Here is a 23,786-nt window from a genome sequence, read left to right on the forward strand (position 1 = left end):
GAATCCCAACCGGTGCATTTTATCATTTTTGTCGTCTTCAGGTAAATTATGGAATGAAAACATTAGATGAGTGGATTTTGATGTACTTTTGAAGGTCTGCTAGAGAGCGGCTGAAAAAATGAAAGTTATAAGTTTTCTCGGGTGACGATGTGTTTTGTATAATTGCTAACCATAATCGACATTAAACAAAAATCAACTAATCCATAGCTAGAGCATATAGCAGGTTTCATGTACAGTAATAAAACTGTGTAGAAAGAAAAGGTATGAGAAGATCAGTGCCTGAAGGATACAATACCAAAGTATAAGTATCCATATTTTCAAACTGCCATTGTGTAACCTCACTGATCCTCGATTATTATTAAAGGCAATATACCTCATATCAACATTTCAACTGGTTGGAATGTCTAGATTTCTGAGAAATCTTTTTTTTTTCCCTCACTTTAACAAATACTTATGACTTCTGGCCATTAGTGTAATTGTGTTATGGTCATGGGAATGTCGAATGTCAGAATGCTGCAAGAAAAATAATATAGAAATCACATATATATCTATGATAATATGGATTTAGATGTGGTACCAGCATAACCATTTAAGTGTAAAGAAGACTAGTAAAATTATAGTGAAATGCATAGTAAAATTCGTCATTGGTGCATTGCAAGGCCGTATGGTAGATTCAAAACAAATTTCATATAAAAAATAACATATATAAAGAACCGCGATTCTGAATTTATAAAACAAATCTTATGAAGCATCAGTTTAAAACATCGACGCAATAATATTATTGCGAAAAGTTTTTTATGATCGGTGTTTACGTGAGAAACGAAAGAAACTCAATTGACCCTGTTGGTACTTCTTCGCCATCTTAAGCCGGTCAGCTGTGTGAGTGAACATTTCACGTCGAGGAAATTAACGATATTCGGCCAATATGACTTTCTGGAGGGCAGCCGGTCTTAAGTAAGTTAACTAGATGGTTTGTGTTTTATTACAGAATAATTAGATTGCCGTTTTATCAAAGATTTACTGTTAAATTGACCTATTTTCCGGCGTCGTCTGCTGTTGGTGACACTGGTGGATGGATCCCCTGGAGTCGCTACGACAATCAAGCCATTTACCTTATTTTAATTCGCCATTTTTATTATTTACAAGTATTTATTAGTCGGAAAAGATGTCTTCTATTTATATATTACGAGAGCCAGGCGAATTAATTTATTTTAGTGGCTTAGGAGGCTCTGTACTGTATGACTACCTTGGGCAAGGCTTGCCTTTTACGAACTGGATATTGGTACGGCAGCCGTACCCCGATCTCGGTAGATATTGGTACGGCAGTGAATTGCGCATGCGCGAACCCTTGTTTACCGCCTCACGCATATCCAAAGACTATATACTGAAGTATTATACACAGTCTTTCGGCATATCAGTGACAGCAAGAAAAATGGTGACGGAACAGCATGAAACCGCGGAATAATACATTAGTTTTCGCCGAAAAAACAGATGTTTCCAGGCTTTAACGAGCTGACAAAAGCCATAGACATCTATGAAGACAAACTTTCAAAAATTGGGTAATTCGTGGTATATACGTAGGTCACGAACGATCGAATCGGCCCTGAAAAGAATTCCGAAGAGGAGATTCAAGAGGATTATATATATATACACTACCATCGTACCTTTGGTGACTTTCTCGGCCCTTTATTCTGCCCGACTTCGCAGTTGCAAGGGCCTTTATACACTTTACAATATTCTTTTAATTCACCTTCATTGAGTATATTGCAGCTGTCGGAGAAGACGATGGAATTTACCAGGTAGTGAAATGGCAAAATTAAACAAAATTTTCAGCACTATTCCATTAAAATCGGGATAGTGTTGTTTTTGTAGTACAAAAAAGGGGGAAAAAATTCACAAAATAAAAAAAAAAAAAAGGGGGGGGGGAGGGAAATTTTTTTGCTAACTAAAAAATGGGGGACAGATGTTTAAACAAAAGCGTGACTCTCCCACCTAAAGCCGAACTCTGGTTTACATAATACAGTATGATTAGCAAACTGGTTTAAACGGATACAGCTAACTGCCGTATCTACAGCAAGTCAATGAGCGCAAATACGGCACCAATGACAGAATCTGCCTTACCCTCACCGCACTATATTATTTGTACGGCAGGAAGTCTGAAATTGACGCATGCGCAATTCACTGCCGTACCAATATCATACCACGATCGGGATACGTCTGCCGTACCTATATCCTGTGCCGACATTTTAACGTTTTGCCAAGTTAACGCACAAATGACGTCTAGCCTATAAGTACTTTAAGTATATATATTAAGTGTTTTAATAAACCTAGGTCTACTATTGCAACTACCTAATATCCTATATTTTAATACGTTACGACGGACCCAGTTTTCAAGGTTACCTATTGGACCACCCCCCTATCCTATATCCATCGAGCCCCGGGTGGGGGGAGGGGTGAGAGCCAGAGTTTGGGGACGTCGGGGTTGTTTTTCAGGGTGGAAGAACACAAAAGTGGAATAAGCCTACTACAATGACGTTAATTCCATTGGTAGGCTTAATTATCATTCGGGGAGATGACCTAGCCTACTACCTACTACCTAGGCAAGGAACCTGCTGCCCTAGGTTAGGTCAGGTCAGTTTCAGTAGATTGAGGTAATGACTGCGTTGGGTATTTCATTTTAAATTAGTTTCCTATAGTATTTGGGTTACTTACCAAGAATTTAACGTTATTATTGGCAGGTCCCCAGGGGCCGGTACTAAATACAGCGAAATACATTTAACGTCCCAATCCTTAGTGGCTGTCGTATCCGCGGGAACGTTCCTTGCAGTCCGTGAGGAGTTCCTAGAATTACTCAGTTTAGTTTAGGTTTGGTTGGTTAGGCCAGGTCGTTTGCTAACGGAACGAACGTCAGTAACATCCAAAACACACGTCGCAGCAGGTAACACTGAAGGCTACCACCGAAGTCTGGCATAATTCCCGTCAGTCGCTGATAAAGTTATTTAATCCTATCTGTTAGTTTTCTTTATACCTATCTTTATTTTATGCTTTTGAAATTCAGTTTTCTTTTATTCCCGTCTTTATTTTATGCTTTTGATAATTATCGTTATGTGTTTATTTTCTTACACTTGTTCTCAAGGGGCAGGTGCCCGGTTTGCAATTAAACTGTTAGTCCCCAAACCAGAGGGTGCTGTAGTTGTCTTCACTTTCACTTTTAAATTTAGGTCTAAAGTATGATAATTTTTTTGACAAATTGAACCTATAGTAGTTCAATTCTGTCTCCCCATATGCAGTTATCTTAGGCCTAGTTAATTATTGTATTTGGCATATGGGTTACTTTTAAACCTGGAATTGAGTACAAATGCAAACGTGTGTTGATTTTAATGCCCATTCCTGCCAAAGGGTTAATTAATTCACTATAGCCTAGGCCTAAACACAAAGGGTTAATTAATTCATTATAGCCTAGGCCTAATCACCTGCCCCCTTGATAGGGAACTACATATATGGGAAACTGGGTTTTTTGGGTAGGGGAATCCAGGAACTAGTTATTGTATTGATATACAACTTCCTTGATTCCCTTTATAATAGCCTTCCATTTGACACCTAATAAACTTTGTAAAGCTTCAATTTCACATTTACATATAGTAATTGTATTGTGTATGCAATTTCAGTCTTATCTGGTTCTTTTTGAGCTTGCCTGTTGTTTGATTTTGTTTTTAGTCTTTTCACGTAATTCCAACCGAGATGTACTTGTTCCTAGATATATATAAAATTCAACCTCGGTCCATTCTCCATCTTATGTTATTTCATTCCATTGTGCCTACTCATGCTGCCATTAGTCCTGATCGAGCTTGATGTTTTCTTAGAGGATAATAGCCTTTTTTGAGTAAGGAAGCAAAGATGGAAAGATTAGTTAAAGTCCACAGCTGTTTGGGATGAAGTGGTACTGTAATTGGACTGTTAAGAAAATATTGATAAAATTTAATTTCCATGCTTAAGCATACTTTTAATTTTGCAGCTACATTCAGTACTCTACAATTGCGGCAAGAGCCCTTCGCCAAGCACTTAAAGAGCCTTTGAGGGCTGAGGCAGTAAAACGGGATGGTGCACAGATCAAAATTACCAAATGGCAAGATGGAAAGCCAATCAGTAAGTAACGATTTAGTTTTTTGTTAAGACTGTTACAATAGGGGAAGTATTCATATGCACTGGCTAGAGATGATTGGCTTGCTTGAAAGGCTTCCAAGTTTTTACGTGATCTAGTTGTCATTACTTTAAGGTACTGGAGTGGGTTACTAAGAGGGTTTGGGACATGTTGAAAATCTGTTTGTTTTTGGTTACTTGCCTTTTCTGAATGTAAATTGTTGGAAATATATTGTGAATGAAGTTAGTTGTATTTAGTGTTTAGTCATGTTGCTTAAGTTTGGTGTCTTTGGGTTTGCTGCGGGAAATTAGTTGTCTTGTGATATTTTGAAGATGCAAAGAAATATGTTGATGTATTCAGTCGAGAAATGGGTAACAATCCCTTTTAATTCAAGGCTGAAAAAATATATGTGCAACTTGTGAAAATTTAAGGTTGTGAGGGTAGAGAGAAATAAGATATGAAAAAATTGAAAGTCCCAGGCTTTTAGGATATAAATTAAGTACTATAGCATTTGAGTCAGTTTATTGATAATTTGGTATTCTTTATAATAGTGATATGCAATAGAAATCTTGAAGGAAGATTTTCATTACAGCTTATTGGAATAAATCATTTATGTTTTGGTATTGTTATGCAGACTTCATTACAATAGGTTTGGACTTTCTTTTGTTGGGAAATTGTTTATTAGGTAATTGATTAAAACCAATGGCTGCTGAACATCTTGGCTTACTCCTAAAGCCATGAATTTCAAGTTTGTGTTGGGTAGTTTGTAAGTCTTGTTTACCCAACAAAGTTATATGTTTATTAAATGATTTAAGAACAGATTTATTAGGTGATGCTTAAAAGTCTATAAGTGTGACTCATTCTTGTTAAACTAATTTAGCTTAGTTCCTCTTAACTACTTTCCCTCTATGTACTACTATGACAAGTCTGTTTTTTCTTTGGATATTTGTTATTTACCAGATGCCAAACTTGTGTTACCTAATCAGATAATTTCTTCCTTGGTAGTCTGTGGATGGTTATTGAAGATGAGATTTTGTCCTTCATTTGTTGCAGAGTTGGATCAGCACTTTTCCCCTTAGTTACTGATTAGCTGAGTTTCAAATATATGCTGTATTTCGTTTGAACAGTTGTGGAATGGAAATTTGTATTTGTCAAATTTGAGCTGTGCAAAAGTGGGCCTTGAACATTTTTAGTTATGGTGCCAGTTTTTATATATTTTTTTAACGTAGTTATGTGACTAGTTTTTATACATTTTTTTTAATGTTGAAAATCAGTACACTTCTATCTTGTGCACTAAAGGAATTTTTAAGTGTGATTGTTTTGCTCTAGTAGACTTTGAGATAGTCTGGAGTAACGAGGCAATGGTTTGCATCTAAATGAATAATTGCTTGTAGAGTTTAAATTTGAGTTATATGATCAAGTAAGAACAGCTGTAGACAGTCACTGGAATCTGTTTTAATTAGTATTCCCTGGTCTGAATTATAGTTATTAGTATTAATAGTAATGTTTTTTTTTTTTTGTTACCCAATCATAATGTATGGATTTATATCTTCAGAAAAACCAGCACCTGCGGCTTCTTCCTTGTAGTAGGTTGTCAAGCGTGGAGAGGTGTTGCTTTTCTCCTTGCTTTTATTTTTAAGCTTCCATATCTGCCTTTATTGCTTAAATCTTTCATATCCTCCAAAACTGCTTACTTTTCACATCCACCTTTATTGCTTAAAGCTTTCATATCCACCTGAGCTGCTATTTTGGATGCGTTCCTTTCAGTGTAATGTGATTTTTGTGCTCCTTGGTTGTTAACTGTCATTTCTTGAATTGCCCCCAATCATGTTCAAAGATGATTATTTTTGTCCAATTTATGAGTGAATGGTGAAGCCAGAGAGTTGGATTACTTGTGGTTACCTTGCATTTTGACTTTTATCATTATTTTTTTGCTTGTGAATTTATTTGGCCAGTTGAATTGATTCTATTTCCCCTTGAGAAAATCCTTACTCTGGTGAGTCCAGTTTGAAGGTGGTTTTCACTCTTGCATTTCAATTTTTTTTTTTAATTTATATTTAAGGGATTTGATGCATCCAGACTACAGTAAAATTTTAAATTAACTGATTGGGATGGTTTTAATTATTGGAATCTCCATTTCAACTGTGTACTCTTGACTATATTTCAGTAGTATGCACTTTTATTATCTTGTAAACTAGTCGAGTTTTATGAAGCCATTTGGAAGGTAATTTGAAATTTATTACTTTGAGTCGAACATATTTCCCAAGCCCTCCCTATGTGTCATGATATTGTCATAAGATGCCAGTAAACGTTATCTAAAGTGACAATACTTAGTTTCTGCTTCATACAACATAGTCACAAGGGTTTTATAAGTTATGTATAACACGGTTAGCTTCTAAATGTGTCTTTACAGAACATTGCGTTTTGTTGACTTCCATTATTTTCCCCATTTGGCTCCACTGTACTTTTTAGCATATATTTTACCTTCTTTCTTATAGTGTACCTCCATTTTGTTTGTGTGGAAATGTGCACAGTGAGGCTGGTTTGTGTAAAGTTTTCTGTGCTTGCACCTTTTGTATTCTTGAGCAATTGATTTTTTTTCTATTTTGTTTCATGAATGACAGATGTGGTGACCAAGAAATGACCAAGAAAATTTTGTTTCAGCTTGCCGAAGAATTTGTTTTATATTGATCTTGCAAGATCATTGGTATCTAATAGTATATTTTGTGAATTGCAGATGTCAAGTTGTAACTTCAGTAAGATATCACAACAGTAAGGAATTGACTGCTGAAAGTAGACCTAGCAATTTTAAGACTGACATAAGCTTATTTAATATATTCCTAATTTTAGTCATTCATGTTTAATGGTAGTAGTGTTTGCTGATAGTTTAGTGATTAATATGTTTTAGTTTAAGTGTAAATGTCAAGTGCTTATACAAAAACACAGCACATAAGGTTTTCACCTTTTTACATTTCTGTGGAGACAATTGATTGTTAGTTTATGTACTAGTACGATAAGTTTGGTTTGTGCTTTTACTAATGTAGTACTATTACTGTTGATTGTAATGTTTGCACTGCTGAATAGATTTTCTAGATATTGCAAAAAAAAATTCAAGGTCAGTGCTGTATTAATGAAATTACCCAGTGGCAAGATTAGGTGTTGTCTACTAATATACAAAAACCTTAAAATTCCACTTACACCATTGGAAGGGGGAATTAGACTAATAGTTTATTGGTGCAATACCATTTATGGTTCCAGAGTTAGAGGTAGGTATCTTGGAGGATGGAAGCTATTGAAAGTTCACTTGAACTTGACCAATATGGAAATCTTTATTGCAGATGTTACTTTGAATGGATATTAAGTAGATAGACTCCTTTCTTCAGGGTAATAAAATTTTATTTGGTGTTTAATGTTATATATTTGGTGAATTTAGTTAAAAATTATTTTTCATACATTGCTTCTTTGCTGGCATAATGTACTTCGAAGGTTTAGCAATTAATGGATAGTTTTAATCCGTCCCTGGTCTCGTCTGGACATGTGATCCTCACCGCATGTAGATGACATCTGAAAGCCGTATTTCAGGGAGCAAGATTGGGAGGTCTCCTTATTTGGTCATATTTGGCCTTCATTCTCAGTTTTTTCCATGTGAAATTTGCACCTTCTGCCATCGATTTCTTGCTGTGAATAGATTAATATAGCAAAATTTTGGAGCAACTGCTTTGTACATGGCTTGTGATTTATCAAGAAGTCTTCCTGTTACTACAGGATGCTGCTGTCATTATTGGCTCTTTCTACATGCTCTAGGGCATATAGTTAAGTAATCTCTAAGGTTCTATTTGAAGGAAATACTACTACTGGAGTTAACTTGTTGTATGTTACAATGTTTTTTGGGTTGCATGTTCCTTGCTGCAGGCATGGTGCTTTGAAGACTTGGAATAGGTTTCCTTTAGAAAGTACAGTACAGGCTTCGATGATACTCCTTTGGATTGAGAACTAATAGCAATTCAACTTCTCATATGTGAGTACTGGATTTGTAAGATTCATCTATCTGCAGCAGTTAGTGCCCTCTCTTACACCCTGTAAAGGCCGCTGCTAGTTTCAGTCTCCAGTTTGAGTGGTGAGCTTCTTTCATTGTGTTTATGCTGATAAGATAGGTGGTAGTGAATAGGTTGTAGCTTCCACTTCCTTCGAGTGCATCTTGACTGAAAGTGTGGTTTTTGCTTGGATCATCCATGTAGGTGCCTTTCATTTTCCTTCTGTTTACAGGCTGTGCACCTAGCAGAAGAAAAAATGCTCTAGTTAATGAAAATATGTGGGTATTGTACAAATTGTGAAAAGTGTACATCAATATTGATTAGTAAACTTGTAATACTACACTTTCCTCTTATCAAGATCTTATGTTCCATTCAGGCAATTCTTGTTCTTCCAGTCCAGGGGACACATTTATGTGCTTCCTTCTGATCGTGGTGGTATAGAAGGTTTCTGCTCTTTGAAACCAGGTGCATCTTCTAGGATTTTAAGATTATACAGGAATGGTTCCAGCTGTCCTGTTTCTGGGCTTCTTGCATTCTTGTAGCTTTCCACAAATACAGGAATGGTTCCAGCTGTCCTGTTTCTGGGCTTCTTGCATTCTTGTAGCTTTCCACAGTTTTTGGGGGTGATACTACAAGTGTTTGTTGTATTGATGGTAATCACACACTGTGCTGCAGTTCACGTTCGGCCAATGAAAGAACCTGTAAAATATAGTATAAACTATAAAATTTATTTTTCTTTGAATTTTGATTGTAATTGTCTCTTCTCTGTTTCAGAGGCGTGAATGTGAGAGGATCAGCCAACTACAGAAATATGTAAAAATTGTATAATGGTTATAATAAATTTGTAATGTAAGTTGTTAGCACATGTTTTACCTTCCTCACCCCCCCCCCCATGAAAATTGTGTGAGATGAAATTCCACAGATGAATATAGCAAAACTTTAATACAATTTTACATTCAAACACTAATTCTTGTTCCTTGTTATAAAAAAAAAGATGCTTGCATAGAGAAGAACTCTAGCCTGGTAGTTTACCTATGCTAAGAAGTAAGATGGCAGCAAGATATCAAGAGTGTACATACATATGTTTTTAGAATCTTTGTTCTGTGACAGGCCAGTGTGGTCTTAGAAGGCGACTTATAAATTGCCATGAGTGGTACCTAATCAGTTATACCAGGAGTTGAAAGTGAAAAAGTCAGTGGGTTAGAACCAATTACAGTATTTCTCAGTTAAATACACCAAGGGAGTGACATGAAAACGACTGAAAACTTAGGTTTAGGCAAGTCTAATCCATAGTTGTCGAGGTTAAGAGAAGAAAAGTGACACTCGATGCCCTTAAAGTCTGCAAAGTTTATCTCCAATTGGTAAGGGTGGTGATGTGAAAATAACCAAAAGTACAGATATTAGTCGGTATGATGCTCAACATTACCAATTAGGCTAGGCAAGAAAAGTACCACTGTACACATTTACACACAAAGTTACTGTCAAAAATGTATTCTGGTTATGGGAAGTCCAGATGTTCACTCGACATGTTTCCGAAGTCATGTAAAGCCGTTAGTCCCGTTGCTGAATAACCACTGGTACCATGCACACGTAAGTACAAACACCATACAAACAAACAAAACAGATGAATGAGAGATTGCCATAACTTGGGGATTAAATTATACTCTACTAAAAACAGTAAGCTTATACTAAACCTCGGTCGTTGTGGTAACTGCATTATTCCTTTGATAATTTTTCTGAACCTGTATTTCATTTCAAACTTTCTCAATTAGGCAGTTAACATAGGAAGCCTTGTGTAAAGAGGAGATTCTCTTTTACTTAATAGTACTACACTGAAGGTATCTGAAATAGAGATGAAAATTAATAAGGTAAGAAAATTTTTTATATTTTGTGGAGAAAAAAAAGTCAATTTTTTTTTTTTACTTCCTTCATTTATTCCATCATTCCCTCTCTCTACGGCCTACGACTTAGTTCTACCGTGCTTCACGTCCTTATTTTCTCCTTTATGATTCATATGTGCTCACCCGGGCTCCAATTAATCAAACACGTTCACATTTACATTCGTACCTGAACGCCCAAATTCTATCTTTGCCCAAAACACTCCCTAGACTGTCAGTATCATGCATTATCACTGCTGCCAAAAACTACAGTCACGGTCGTCACAGTTATTATGATCGTTAATGTCATCATATATTTAATTGTTGGTGATATAATGGTCAACGTTTTTACAGTTAATAGAAGCTTGGGCGGTGTGTGTGTGTGCAAGATGGAGACCGACAAAATACTTGTGAGAAACCAGGACTGCATCTTCTATAACAACTCGTCAAAAAAAAAAAAAAAAAAAAAAAAAAAAAAGCAGAGAGAGAGAAACGTTTTTAACACATATACCAAGAAAACGACTACTCGGCAACTCTTACCGACGGAATCTCTAGGCTGAGCGGCGACTGCACTTTTTGCTTCTTTCATCAACAAACAAGTGTTTCAGGTCACGATCTTTCTGTTGAGTCATCCAAAGCTTTATCAAGCTGCTCTCTTTTTTTTCTTTACGTTGCCTTTGATACACACACACACACACACATATATAATATATATATATATATATATATATATATATATATATATATATATATATATATATAGATATATAATATATAAATATTAATATATAAATATATATATATAAAAGGTTTAACAGATAGATTCCATGCAATGAACCGTTTATAAAAGAGAAAGGATATAACATTCTTCTTGTGGCATTAGTAGTCTCTGTTTTTATTGTTTTATCTCTTTATTTATCTCGACGGGCAGAGATTTGATTTTAAAAATAGCATTGTTAGGATTAACGGTCAATAGAATATTAAAACATTCTTATCTAATCGCGTTTTTTTTTATCTGCCGGGGCAATAAGGACGTTGCAGAAGCATACGAATTGTACGTAGCTGGTTTTCAATCAGGAACGTAGACCGTTGGAAACGTATTATCCCTTCAGGGGGTCTAATAACGCTATAAACGTATAATCTTCTATTTATATTTGACCTCTATATACCACGGAAAGGTCCCGTACAGGAGGTAACTTGGCCAGAAAGCGTACGCGTCCGCGACGCGAAGAAAAAAGTCCTTCATGGCCGTTTCCCGTTTGGGCGTTGCTAATATAAACGCAGCCTGTCTCTGCCTGCACTGGTCGTCGCCCTGTTCGTCCGGTTAGCACTGTTGTTACTTTAAGCTGCTTGACAACGTCAGTTTTCTCACAGTTTTAGTCTGCCTGATGGTGTGTGATAACTTGATATCTGTGTGTTTGTGAAGAAGGTGTTAATTTTGGTCATCTAGTGTGCAAGACTGTGAGAGATATATTACTACGACGTGCATTAAAGGCGTGATACTTATGACAGAAGTGACACTTTATACCCGAGTGTTGAACTTCGCATGAGGATTCATAAGCTAGTATATCAAATCGATATATATTAGCGATTGGCAGACATACTACTACTCTTCGGAATTTCTGAACAGTCAAGAAAAGGCTCTTAAGACATTCTCGTCGTCAGAAATCTAATCTGCGGGTAAGACGGTATAGTATTTAAACGGTTTAAAGTTAATTTTAGTATGCTTTGTTTAATAATGGATCTGCACTATCAAACTTTGCCTAGAGGGGCGTTCAAGTGCTCTCAGCTGACAAGGTATAGCGGGGACCACATTCACGTTATAAAATTGTTACACAACTGCTTATCGATTTCAACACTTAGGCCTCTGTACTCGTACATTGGTATATATCCTAATTATCTAACAATCGCCATTGGGTATACGGAAACCTTACAAGCTGTTTACTACAGCTGATAACATTGTGGTAAGCTACTGTATAAATACCCGTTTACGTAAGACGCGATGGTAACAAACATAACAAACATTGTACACACGCTATTAAATTTTGCAATTATAAATCCAGACACGATCAAACATTAATAAAGATTGGCTGTTAGTTGTTCAAGAGGCGTGGGTAGGTTTCAAATGAATATGAGGCCTTGGGTTTAGTTACAGTGGCAACACTGACGAAAGAACTCGGAATTGATCAAATCCCACGCAAAAAAGATGTTTCGTAATCCTATTAAAAAGCAGGTCTTTGCTGCTTCTCTTTCACATAACAGCGTTAAAAAAAACACTAACATAGTCTATTATACAGTAATGCAAAAATTGCTAAATATGCAACACACTCCACTCTTTTCCCCGTCTCAGCAGTGATTGGTCGTGTCGAAAGTGCCCCAGTGTCTAAGCTTGACAGCATAACCGTATGTATCTGAAGACTGAAAATTATGCAGGAAAACTGGGTAAATATATAAATTATCACTTAAATTGATAATTGTTTAAATATCACCATCTCGACAACCTACATAAGCATATGATGTTAGTAAACTTCATCTCCAAAAGCTCACGTAACATCTCACAGAAATACCGCGAATTACACGATACATCCAACAAAAATAAACAAATGTAAAAACATTTACATAACATGTTGCTTTTTAAAATATGCAAATGACCCTGGATGTTAAAAAAAAACAAACAAACAAACAAACCTAGTAGTATGAGCGGCAGGAACTACATTTGCGTGCTACAAGCAAGCAGGAGTCTGCACGGCCCACTTACCCCTGCTGAAAGGAACTGGCTCTATCCTTTTTAGTGTGGATTGGCCGATGAATCCTCTGGCGATCTTGCCACATAAATGGTTAGGGTCAATATACCTAGAAATGCCCGCAATTCTATGTGCCGAGGATCTCCTGATTTAGAATTTTAAGGACCTAATTAAAAAAATAATAAAAAAATAAAAATTAATTTGACCTTGATCCACATGATGGATAAACACGACCGCGTGGTTCCTGTAAACAAAGTGTCTCTATTCAGTCGGGATTGTTTCGAGTTTCGACTGAAGTCGTTTTAAAACCTCGCTCTGCTGTGGCTTTTGGCAGGCAACCACGAAGGTAAGACGGTAAGAACAACAATTATTGAACTTTAAAAAAAAAGAGAGACATTATTTTAAAGTATAGATTACTGAAAAGTATATTCGTGTGTGACTTGATTTTGAGTCCCGGTTTGACCAGCCGAGGAGATCCACCATAAAGGGTCAATTGGGTAGTATCTTTTCCCACCCATATTTGCACCAGAATACAGAGCAAGAAATGCACCTTTTCTCTCTCCCTAATAAATAACAGGTCACTATAATATGTCTGTCTGTTTACCCACGGTCTACTATGGTTTTGTGGTCATTAATGTATTTTTACACAGCAACTTGCTTATAATTTGTTACCTTGTTGTAGGTATCACCATAAACGAGGTTAAAATCTGTAGTGTGTGTGTGTGTGATGAACTATATTCCTATTCTAGCCCAGGTGTTACAGTAATAGCCTAACCATTATTTATGCAAATGTCAACAGGCTATTACTGCTGTAGCTAATTAAGACAATGGCCCGAGTTCTGGGTTTATACGGCTGTCAATCACTAATGGGAAAGGTTGGGCACATTGATTAAGCTGTCAGTCACTAATAAGAAAAGTTTGGGCAAGTGGACAATGTATTTAGAGATATGGAATTGGTAGTTTAGCTGTTTGTGGCCCATGGTGCCAAGGATTGGGCAAAGGAATGTTGGAAGGGGCTAATGTGTGTTTATTCTGACAGAGCAGATAGAAATGGTTGAAAAGGAGTAGGTTTGGTCTTAAAATTGAAGACACTTACTACTACATGAAGGTGTCAGTTGGCTCCAAGAGAATTTGAAGGCGACAAATGAAAGGAAAGATGTGAGTGGTGGAATTTCTCAGGGGATCTTTGGATCACATGGCATTGGAGGTGATGATGATGATTATACAGTGTGTAATACAGCCTTCATATTCTCCTACTCTTGGTAATCACCACAAATGCAATTAATCTTATACTAAGACTGAAACAACTGATGAACTTTCTTATACACTGTTTAGCCATACTAAGAACCTTCTAACTATAAATATAAACTGTACATTGAAAATAGCAATGCAGTACGTATTACTATTCTCCGCAAACAGCATATCATGGAATCCTTAATATGCATTGCACATTCATTCCCAACACTTACACTCAACAGTCATTCAGACTTGCTTTGATTACTGTCATACACTGGCACATACCTTCCATAATATTTTTTAAACCAATCCTATTACAACAAGCGAATGTACTGCGTTCAATATGTACACCTTCAATTTCTGAATCATGTTAACTTATTGACTTTCACTGATTTCAGACATCAATGGCCACATTAAGGAGTGAGGACTGGGTACAAGAAAAACTAGATTTCATATGCTCCACCATCGCGAGTGTGGATCAAGAGTGTTTAAAACTAGAGCTAAGGCAGTGTGAAAATGATGACGAATTGGAAGCACTTTTTCAAAGTTTGTTGTCATCCAGCGAGGCTTCACAGTCCTTAAATAATCAAATGCCTGGGACAGATGGCCCAGGCCTCGTAGAGGTGACAACTGATGAAGAAGGACCAGATTTTTCAGCTGCTGAAAACCAGAGTGTAAGTGAAGAAAGGTCAGATGTATCAGTTGCTGAAAACCAGAGTGAAAGTGAAGAAGGGTCAGATGTATCAGTTGCTGAAAACCAGAGTGAAAGTGAAGAAGGGTCAGATTTATCAGTTGCTGAAATCCAGCGTGAAAGTGAAAATCTTGACGACGATGTCAGTGACATTGATTCAAGAAGCTGGGATATGATGGATGATGCAAGCAGCTCAGAAAGCATGGAAATTTTCCAAATCCTAGAGGATAACGAGGACTCAGGAGGTAGCAGCTTGCATTTGAGTAACAATGGCGTTGATGACAGTGTAGAATCAGATAATGAAAGTACAGAGAGCTTCCAGGAAGATGAAGGAAGTTCTGAGATTATTGAAATTATTGTCGAAACTAGTGACAACGATGATGATGATGATGACAGTGATTTTGGTGGCTTGGATGCAACTGGTAATAACTTCAATGAAGAGGTTATGGTTTTAGGAGTACATTCTAATCATCCAGAGAGAACAGAGGTTAATGATGTAATTACTGAGGAAATACAACCAGTTGCTACGAGACAGTCGACATTGAAGGAAGTGAGTATGATAGATCAGGCTGTAGCTCATGAAAATTATGAAAAGGACAAGATACTTGCATGCAGGATAGAAGTTATCAACAACATATTCAGTGACGCTGACCCAGATTTCTTGCAAGAAAAGTAAGTTTCTCTTTATTTTAATGTCAATTTTTTTTTTTCATGAGGATTTCTTTTCAATGCAAATTTAAGAGTTTTCAAAGTTTTACGTACTATTGTGAGGTCACATCAAAGTTGTTTTCTAAGTTTTTATGCTTTTCCTTGAAGGTTAATTTCAGCAAACAACTGAAAAATCATACTACAGTATGAATGAGTAAAATATCATTCTCCAATTGCTCTGTATTGTTTAGAAAATGGTATACAGGACAGTTTCTGATTTCCTGTGTGTCACTGAGTGAAAAAGTGACACTGCCCTAACACTGGTTACCATGGAAAAATGCCTGGTTCCAGACATCCAGTAAGTTTGTTATGAAAGCATAAAAATGTTGGTTGACTGAGTGTCATTTTTTCATATTGCAAGGCTACAAGACCCCATTGGTATCTTCAGTTAAGATGAATGTCAAAAATATTCTTTAGAGAGCTAATACCTCTTTGGTATGTCAGTAAATGTAACACCAAGGACCTTCCTTGACAGGAGGGGATATTTTATATGTTTGAAGAATCTATAACTTATAGAAAGTTTATATGGACAAAACAGAATTGGCTTTGTTTCAGTTTTTCTTGAAAGGAACTGTTTTCTAGATCTCAGATACCTTATATACAGGCAGTCTCTGGGTTACGGCGGGTTCGGCTTTTCCAGGGTTACAACGCTGATCTGGCAGAAGAAATATGACACCAAAACTGCAAAATAATCAATATTTGAAGGTTTTATTAAATGAAAAATGCAATAAGAATGCAGTTTACATAGTTTTGATTTTTTATGATGTTCTGGCTTAAGACGATTTTCGGCTTACAAAGCGTCTCAAGAACGGAACCCCCGTTGTAACCCAGGGACTGCCTGTATTATGTATACAGTAAGTAAGGAACCATTTCTTGCTAAAAATAATTTTAATTTTCCATCAAATAGGTTGACATGCTGTAGATGTACAGTAAGTGTAATGATGTTGGGGTTTCCTCTTGGGATCAAGCTAGATATATTGCGTTTGTTTGTGAGAAAGCAACATTATGTAGGTGCAATCTGTAGTTGATTTTGCCATTACAGAATTAATGGCTGCTTGACTGTAGGGGATGATGAGAAAGCATTTTCCTCATATGTCGAAAAACTCCTGGAAAATAAAAAGTACCCAACTATGAAAGACTATATTAAGAGGATGGAATCTATGCCAGAGGAGAATGCTGAAGAACATGATGACGAGGAGGAAGGTAATTATGTGAGTATTGAATTTCTGTTGTATTTTCTTGTTTGGATTTTATATATCATCACCTAGCTCCTATGAAATGTAGCTCAGTTCATCTAACTTACTAAGGATGAAAGTTTTTGCAAAAAGTTTGATCCAATACAACTGCCTGGTATTTTGTATTAATTGAGGTTTTATTCAGTAGAGGTGATTGTGACCACTCTATCCTAACTTTTCATACCTCACAGTCTTTACACAAAAGGCTTGAGGAGAGTATATATTGGGTTCTGTTAATATTATTAGTGCTGGAAGGAATTATAAAACTTGAAGGTCAAGTTGACTGAGGGTTCTAGAAAACGAATGTCTCAAAGTCTGTTACGTTGGGATTCACAGCCCTCATTATTGATTTTCATGTATCCAAATAATTTATATATTTCAAACCACAACTCTTGTTTTAGATTTAAAGCACACTGCCCCGTTATGTTATATGAAATATATCTACAGTATTTTTAAAAGGCATCAGGCTGACTGGTGTTGATTGGCCTTCTCTTCAGGTGAAATGTATTCAACAAAGAAACCCTAAGTTAATAATGGATTTTCTAGGTCTCATTTTAAAACATTCCATCAATCTTCTTATGTTGTTCTCCTTAATTCTTTAGATTTTTGACTCATTCTACTTTTATATTACACCTTAAAACTAGACCAGTCATGGCTTGAATTTCTGGTGGCTAATATATTTCTCAAACATGATGAAGTTAGCTTGTTTGGGAAAATATTTCTTAAACGTAACATGAACTTATTTAGCTCTGTTACAAAGTACATTACGCAACAGAGTAATGTAAACGTTTCAAGTGAGCTGGGCACTTGATGCCATTTGCCACTGATTACTAAATCATTACTTTTGTTGTGCATTTAGTAATCAGGTTTTGTTCAGCAAAACTGATAGTAGTTTATTTTCACTTGATACAGCTACCCACTTTTGGCAGTTGGGCAAAAAGTCATGCCCAAATGAATCCAAAATGACTGATTAAAGGCTAACGTAAGAAACTTTTACCTAATGGACTTTTATAGGACATTCTCTCTTTTTACAGGCAGTGGGTAACTTTGCCATTAAATGTTCAATATGCTTGGAAGACATAATTTACAGGGAAATGGGAAGCTGCAATTCCATCCATAACGAACACATCTATTGTCTGCAGTGTATCAGAAGGTAAGTTGCTGAAACATGAATTGTCTTAATTTGAAAATAAAAGTGTTTCTTTTTGGTGTTATTTAAGCTGGACAGAGAATGCTATTATTAGCTAGTTTTAAATATATTTTTAAATTGTTTCCTATTCATACTAGAAATGAGGTTAGTTTACAGAATTGTATAATCTTTGCCAAAGCAAACATCCATGTTTATAGGCTGTTACTTTTTCTTACAGTTTGTGACATCTAAGACAGAAAAGTATAATTTCTTTGTTTAGTACAAAATCTGTGTTAGTATCAACAGGGGACAGCAAACTAATTTGTAAAGTCTTTCCTTTTGGTGAAAAAATGCTGTTAATTTCATATCTAATGTATATAGTTTCTCACCTTAAAAGGAAACTTTGATTGGAGGAATTTATCCTCAGGTATACAGAAGCAGAAATAGAACAAGGCCGGGCAACCTTTAGATGTATGGAAAGTGGCTGCAAGGGGGAGTTTTCCCTGAAAATTCTCAGAAAAATCATGAGCAGAGCAGCTCTAGCCAGGGCCTACGAACAGCGGCAGCACGAAGAGGTATCTGCGGCAAACATAGAGGACTTGGAGTCCTGTCCATTTTGCAACTACAAAGCCATCATGACAAATCGTGAAGACAAGGTCTTCGTATGCATGAATCCTAGATGCATGAAAGACTCTTGCAGGTACAGTTTGACCTGTTTTGTTTGTACACATGAGTCTCCTCTTGAGTTTGTAGCTTCATCTTCATTTTGATCATTTTTAGTTTCAGATTCTCTTTTGACCTGTGAGATATGGTGACCTCATTGAATAAGACTTTCCATATGGTCCAGCAATTTTCAGTTTACAAAGATTAATTCATTTTATTGGAATACATATTATCAGTCACATTTCATTCTTAGTAGTTAGTTTTTTTATGTGCTCAGCACAATTGGAAATTTTCCTTAATCAGTTACAAAACCTGGATTAAAAGTGGATAAGAATGAGAAATAATAAAGTACTGTACCCAAGAAAATAATGATATTTATGGCTCGTGTGAACCATTAAGGAGAAAGTATGCTTTGCCAAATACTAATGAACAGTAAAGTATCAATGCAGCCTTAACACACAGCAGATGATTCTTCAGACCTTGTGATTATAGTATAACAAAAGTTATAGAGAGTTGAGAAAGTATTTGAAAATTATCAAAATTGATTAGACATGCAGTAGCTAAGAAAGGAGAATCCAAAGATGGAAGACTTTCTGTAGGAAAAAAAGCAACACACGAAAATTGCAAACAATCCTCTAAGTGAGAAATACAAGAATATGAAGGAATGTAACTAGGATTGTTATATAATTGTGTAATCTTTTGAGACATGCTATGAAAACTGTACTGTAATTTTGCCATGAAGAAATGGTATGAATCCTTACAGCTGAATGTTTTGCCATTAAAAAGGTCAATAAAGAGGTGATTCAAAACTACAGTCCAACGCGGGGCTTTGTTCCGAGCTCCCAAAATTTCTTGAATCATGAATCTTCATTTAAAGTTTTCTCTTTGATCTTGTATAGTACGTTCAGTAGTACCTATAGAAAATTAACTTTGCCAGTCATTTTTCCATGGTATCCCCCCCCCCCGGTTCCTTTTTCCTTCTAAGTCAGGTTTTCCTCTTACTCCTATTTAAACGATATAACTGCCCTTGAAATAATAAGTTATACTCTTTATACCAAACAGGTTATGCAAAGAAGAAAACCACATTCCCCTACGATGCGACGAGGTTGAAAAGGACATTCAGAAAGAAGCACGAAAGAAGCTTGAAAACAAGATGTCTGAGGCCATGATCAGGTGCGGATCTTATGGAAGGTCATAATGTCTGTTTGTTCTGCTTTACCTTAGATTTATTATTAAATCTTTGGATAAGTGCTTGGCCTTGGAAATCTAAGGCTAGACCAGACTGCCATGAAGAATTTGGTTGTTGGGAGAGCTTGAAGAGATGCATCTTTTGGAAAATAGACACTTGGGCAGAAAATATCTCGCTATAAAAAGTTCAAAACTAAATGAATTTGTTGGACACACCAAGTGAGAAATATGAAATAATCTAGGTAACTTAATGCATCATGGTAGAATTCAATTGGAGGTTAGAGAGGTGAGAATGCTCTCTGTAGCACCACCAGCAGCATTGATAAAATTCTTTTCTACATTTTGCAGGGAATGTCCACAATGCAGAAAACGTTTTATCAAGCAACAGGGTTGCAACAATGTGACGTGCTCGTGTGGTGCCACCGTATGTTATTACTGTAGACATCTGACAAACAGTGATCATCACAAGAAATCACAAGTGTATGTAGTAGTCTTAAGGTTATTATATTGTGAAAATGATCTGGTTACAACTTCTTGTGCAGAATTCACTTTTAATTTGCATGCATTTTGCTCTATCCTACAAACACAGGATACCTTATGTTATATATGTCAAGATACACCATAGAACAGTAGATAAAACCAATATAAACTCCTACCTAATTTTTTTTTTTTTTTTTCTTTGTTTAGCTGTCAACAGAATTCTAACGAGGACCAAATCCATCAGGAGGAAGTTCGGCGTGCAGCATACGAAGGAAAGCTGGAAATAGATCCAAACATTAAACTCATTCACGATCCCACACAAGGTATTTTGTAACTGTTTAGAATATAGTAATAGTTCCTGTGATTACGTTAATAAAAAAATACACTCGGTAATATGTAAGAAAGAAAAATACTAATGTCCTGAAATGTATTAGTATCTTGATCTACAGCTATGTTTTGTTATGGTGATCTCTCAAACAATTTAATGCCATATCTCCTCATATTAGCTTTTACAGAATTTAATGCCGTAACACCTTACAGTAGCTTTATAATTATGGTTTTTTCTCTTAGTATACTACATCTCTCTTTCATTATTATTGGCTAAGATCACAAGGAGATAGAGTACTTTATTCAGTAACCACAATGTAATGCAGTTTGTGGACATTATTCATACTTTTTCTGAAAGTTACACTATATTGTGCTCCATTTTAGAAGTATGTATTCTGAAGGCGATTGCAGCTAAGAAATTCATGGATTGCTGAACACCCTCTATGAACTTATGTATGCTCAGAATCTTGTGTTATTCATTTATGAATGATATGGTTTCTTTGACTAGAAAGCAAATTTTTCCAAGTTGTACTCAAACTCAAGCGTTGGTCTCGATAGTAAGAGGGTGGAGATTACATAAATAAAAGCCTTTTAATAGCTAATGTAATTGTGTTATTGTATCTTGTGATATCACTACCCTGTACACAAATTTTGGTAACTAATTTAAGTCTGTGATTTTACTTTAGAATGTAGATACTGTGATAATATTAAGTTTTATATTGTGCCTGTTGTACAGATGTGTACAGATATATACCAGCATGTGCTACCATGTTCCATGATTGTATTACCAACACTGGATAATGTGCATGAACAAAATTCACACAAATAAGATCTTTTCTTCAAATATGAGTACCAAACAATTATCTCGCAGCAGCTACAGACTTATGCATGGCAATGGTTGTAAAAATGCTATATACGTATATAAAAATTATAAGTTTTGAATTTTCTAGTGGGTAAATTGCAGTAGCCACCTAACAACTATATATTGGAGGTTAACAACTTAAGCTACATTGTCCGGTTGAATAAGTAATGAACCATGTCTGATTAAACAATTAAGCAACTAACCGTCTTTAATTATGGTGGTTGATTACTGCAATTTCAGTATTACTTGAACTTTATTACAGAAGAAAAATAGGATTTTTTTTTGGGTGTAGGCATACTATGTGCTAAGTGTAATTTTCTGTTGTTGGGGAGACAGGTTGTGTCCTTGAATTTTGTCATGAGCAGAGGTGTGATGATCAAATCAATAAAACAGAGAGCTTTTGGGAAATAGGTGAAGCGGTATATAAAATTTATTATACTCTGTTTTGATAAAGGTTGTACTGTAGTCCTTATTCTTCTATTTTTGTTAAAGGTTGTATTCTTTAAGTGAAATTTGAATAATAATGTCTGCAATATTTCAGTTTTTATTTTTACATTATTTCTATAAGTACATTTTGAATGTCATGAATTGAGTTAAACTTTGTTTTATATAGAATTTTATACTGCACAAAGGCTAACAGGTATTGTATACTTACAAGTACAGTTTCTCTTTGGTGGAATTTGTGAAATAAAATAAAAAAAATTTACAAGGTATATATATTTTTCTAATTTCCTTCAAATTGAATAAGTATTTTACACCATTTATGTATCCCCCAGACAATACACTTTTATTTTGATTTTATTATTATTATTTTTTTTTTTAAAGTAAAGCAAAGGTCTGTCTATTTTTTTTTAAAAGTAAAGCAAAGGTCTGTCACAATTTGGCACTCAAAACTACAGTTCAATATTAGCCCAATACACAAACACGAATACTGTATTAAAAAACTAATTCGCACAAGATGGGCCACTATCAATTAACAGATTACATGGACATAAGGATCTGACATTAAATAATATATGGTGTAAACATAATGAGGAATTGAGTAATCTCTATTGAAACTTTGAAATCACCTCCCAATAAACAATAAGTTGAAAGCAATGAGCTTGCACACTTTTTATAAAGCATTGATAACTACGTAGGGCAATGTTGAAGTGAATTAATGTCAAGTAAAGTATGTGAGCCTTCTACTATCCTAAAAGAATTTTGCCCTTACCAATTAAGAGCTCATCAAGCCTTGTCCTTATTAAAAAATATTTTACTTTGAAATCTACTACAAATTTACTTCATAGAGATATTTACTATGTTTTGCTTTCAACATTCATTAACTTCCCTAAAAGATGTAGGTAATGTGTAACACATGTACAACAACTGTAATATAGCAACATTCATGTTAGTAGGTGGCCTAATTCATTGGATCTGATACATTCATGTTAAACATGAGCAAAATGATGCAAACGTCTGATAGGACTGAAGGGAGGTTAAATGATTGTAAGAAATTGTAAAAATAAGGAAAACAAGTTTACATGCAAAGTAGGCGCTGTGTATGGTACCACCCCCTTGAGATGAACGCAGAAATAGTAAGAATCATACCGCTGAATAGTCTCTTGGATTCCAGTGCTTGGCTTCAAGCCTAAATTTCATATTGCACTCCGTTCCAACAGTAGTTACAAGGCCAGATTCCCACCAGTCGCTGACTGGGACAGGTTACTGCCTTTTGCCCCCCAACCCCATCGCTGGCCAGGTCAAGCCACATCGCCCTTAGGTAAGTTTGGTGGGTAAGAACTGGATAGATCAAGACCTAGCATTAGAAGAACGGTTAGGTCTTTTGTATGAGGAACCTGTCCTGGTTGACGATTGGTGGGAATCAGGCCGCGCAGCTACCTTAATTGTATTTTTACCATAAAAACAAACTTAAAATAAAAGATGGCAAATTGTAGTTTTACCATAAAAACTTAAAATAAAAGATGGCAAACAGTAGTTTTATCATAAAAACATAAAAACTTGAAACAAAATATGGCAAATTGTAGTTTTACCATAAAGAACATCAAAACATAAATTAAAAGATGGCACATACCTATCACAAACATATGTACAATTACCCATATGACCAAGGACGGCAAATATGAGATAAAAAAACCGGCAAATAGGTAGTACTAGTCCAGTCTGCGGTAGTACGCTTCAGTTTTACCCTTGACGCTAAGACAAACTTGGTAGACCTTACCAAACCAACAGGCCTACTATGCCTGGCCTACTTAAGAGCTGCTTATTATAGCAGACCAGCTTTGACCTAAAAAGCTACCCAGAAAAACAGGATTTGGTAATTCTAAAGCATAACTGCATGGACTGCGAGGATGGTAACCGCCAATATGACATCCACTAGGTAGGGATTGGGGCGTCCAATGTATATTTAGCCTTGTTTAGTACTGGCCCCTGGGGGTTAATTATAGTCAACCGCCCAAAAATAACGGTAA

The 23,786-nt window shown here is 35.8% G+C and overlaps 1 protein-coding gene and 2 long non-coding RNA genes across 5 annotated transcripts in view; 2 read left to right on the forward strand and 1 right to left on the reverse strand.

The window, feature by feature from the left end:
* The window catches only part of LOC135207806 (uncharacterized), a 29,051-nt gene extending 24,905 nt beyond the window's left edge, over positions 1–4,146 (forward strand). The window contains exon 2 of the long non-coding RNA XR_010313057.1: positions 4,016–4,146. This is a non-coding gene — a long non-coding RNA (uncharacterized LOC135207806). The remainder of the gene's footprint in view (positions 1–4,015) is intronic.
* Positions 4,147–7,529: 3,383 nt separating this feature from the next.
* Positions 7,530–16,099, reverse strand: LOC135207807 (uncharacterized). 3 transcript variants are annotated; one of them, XR_010313060.1, is made up of 3 exons: positions 16,025–16,099; positions 9,870–10,017; positions 7,530–8,874 (listed from the first exon to the last, which is right to left on the reverse strand). It is a non-coding gene; the product is annotated as an uncharacterized LOC135207807 (long non-coding RNA). The 3 variants fall into 3 exon arrangements; XR_010313059.1 differs by lacking the exon at positions 16,025–16,099 and adding an exon at positions 12,741–12,864; XR_010313058.1 differs by lacking the exon at positions 16,025–16,099 and adding an exon at positions 10,593–10,727.
* LOC135207804 (uncharacterized protein DDB_G0292642-like) lies at positions 14,437–22,028 on the forward strand. The gene is made up of 7 exons (XM_064239663.1): positions 14,437–15,395; positions 16,474–16,642; positions 17,701–17,819; positions 18,223–18,495; positions 19,521–19,631; positions 19,995–20,126; positions 20,334–22,028. The coding sequence occupies exons 1-7, from the start codon at positions 14,437–14,439 to the stop codon at positions 20,458–20,460; spliced, it is 1,890 nt and encodes a 629-aa protein (XP_064095733.1). The 3' UTR covers positions 20,461–22,028.
* Positions 22,029–23,786: the final 1,758 nt, after the last annotated feature.

Source organism: Macrobrachium nipponense, chromosome 34 (assembly GCF_015104395.2).
Source record: "Macrobrachium nipponense isolate FS-2020 chromosome 34, ASM1510439v2, whole genome shotgun sequence".
In the NCBI taxonomy this organism is placed as follows: domain Eukaryota; kingdom Metazoa; phylum Arthropoda; class Malacostraca; order Decapoda; family Palaemonidae; genus Macrobrachium; species Macrobrachium nipponense.

Bases quoted from the DNA above. Each gene is read 5' to 3' on its own strand.
- LOC135207804 (XM_064239663.1), top strand. From the start codon at position 14,437: ATGGCCACATTAAGGAGTGAGGACTGGGTACAAGAAAAACTAGATTTC. The intron at 15,396-16,473 runs GTAAGTTTCTCT...TTGCCATTACAG, and splicing joins CCAGATTTCTTGCAAGAAAA to AATTAATGGCTGCTTGACTG. The intron at 19,632-19,994 runs GTGCGGATCTTA...TACATTTTGCAG, and splicing joins ATGTCTGAGGCCATGATCAG to GGAATGTCCACAATGCAGAA.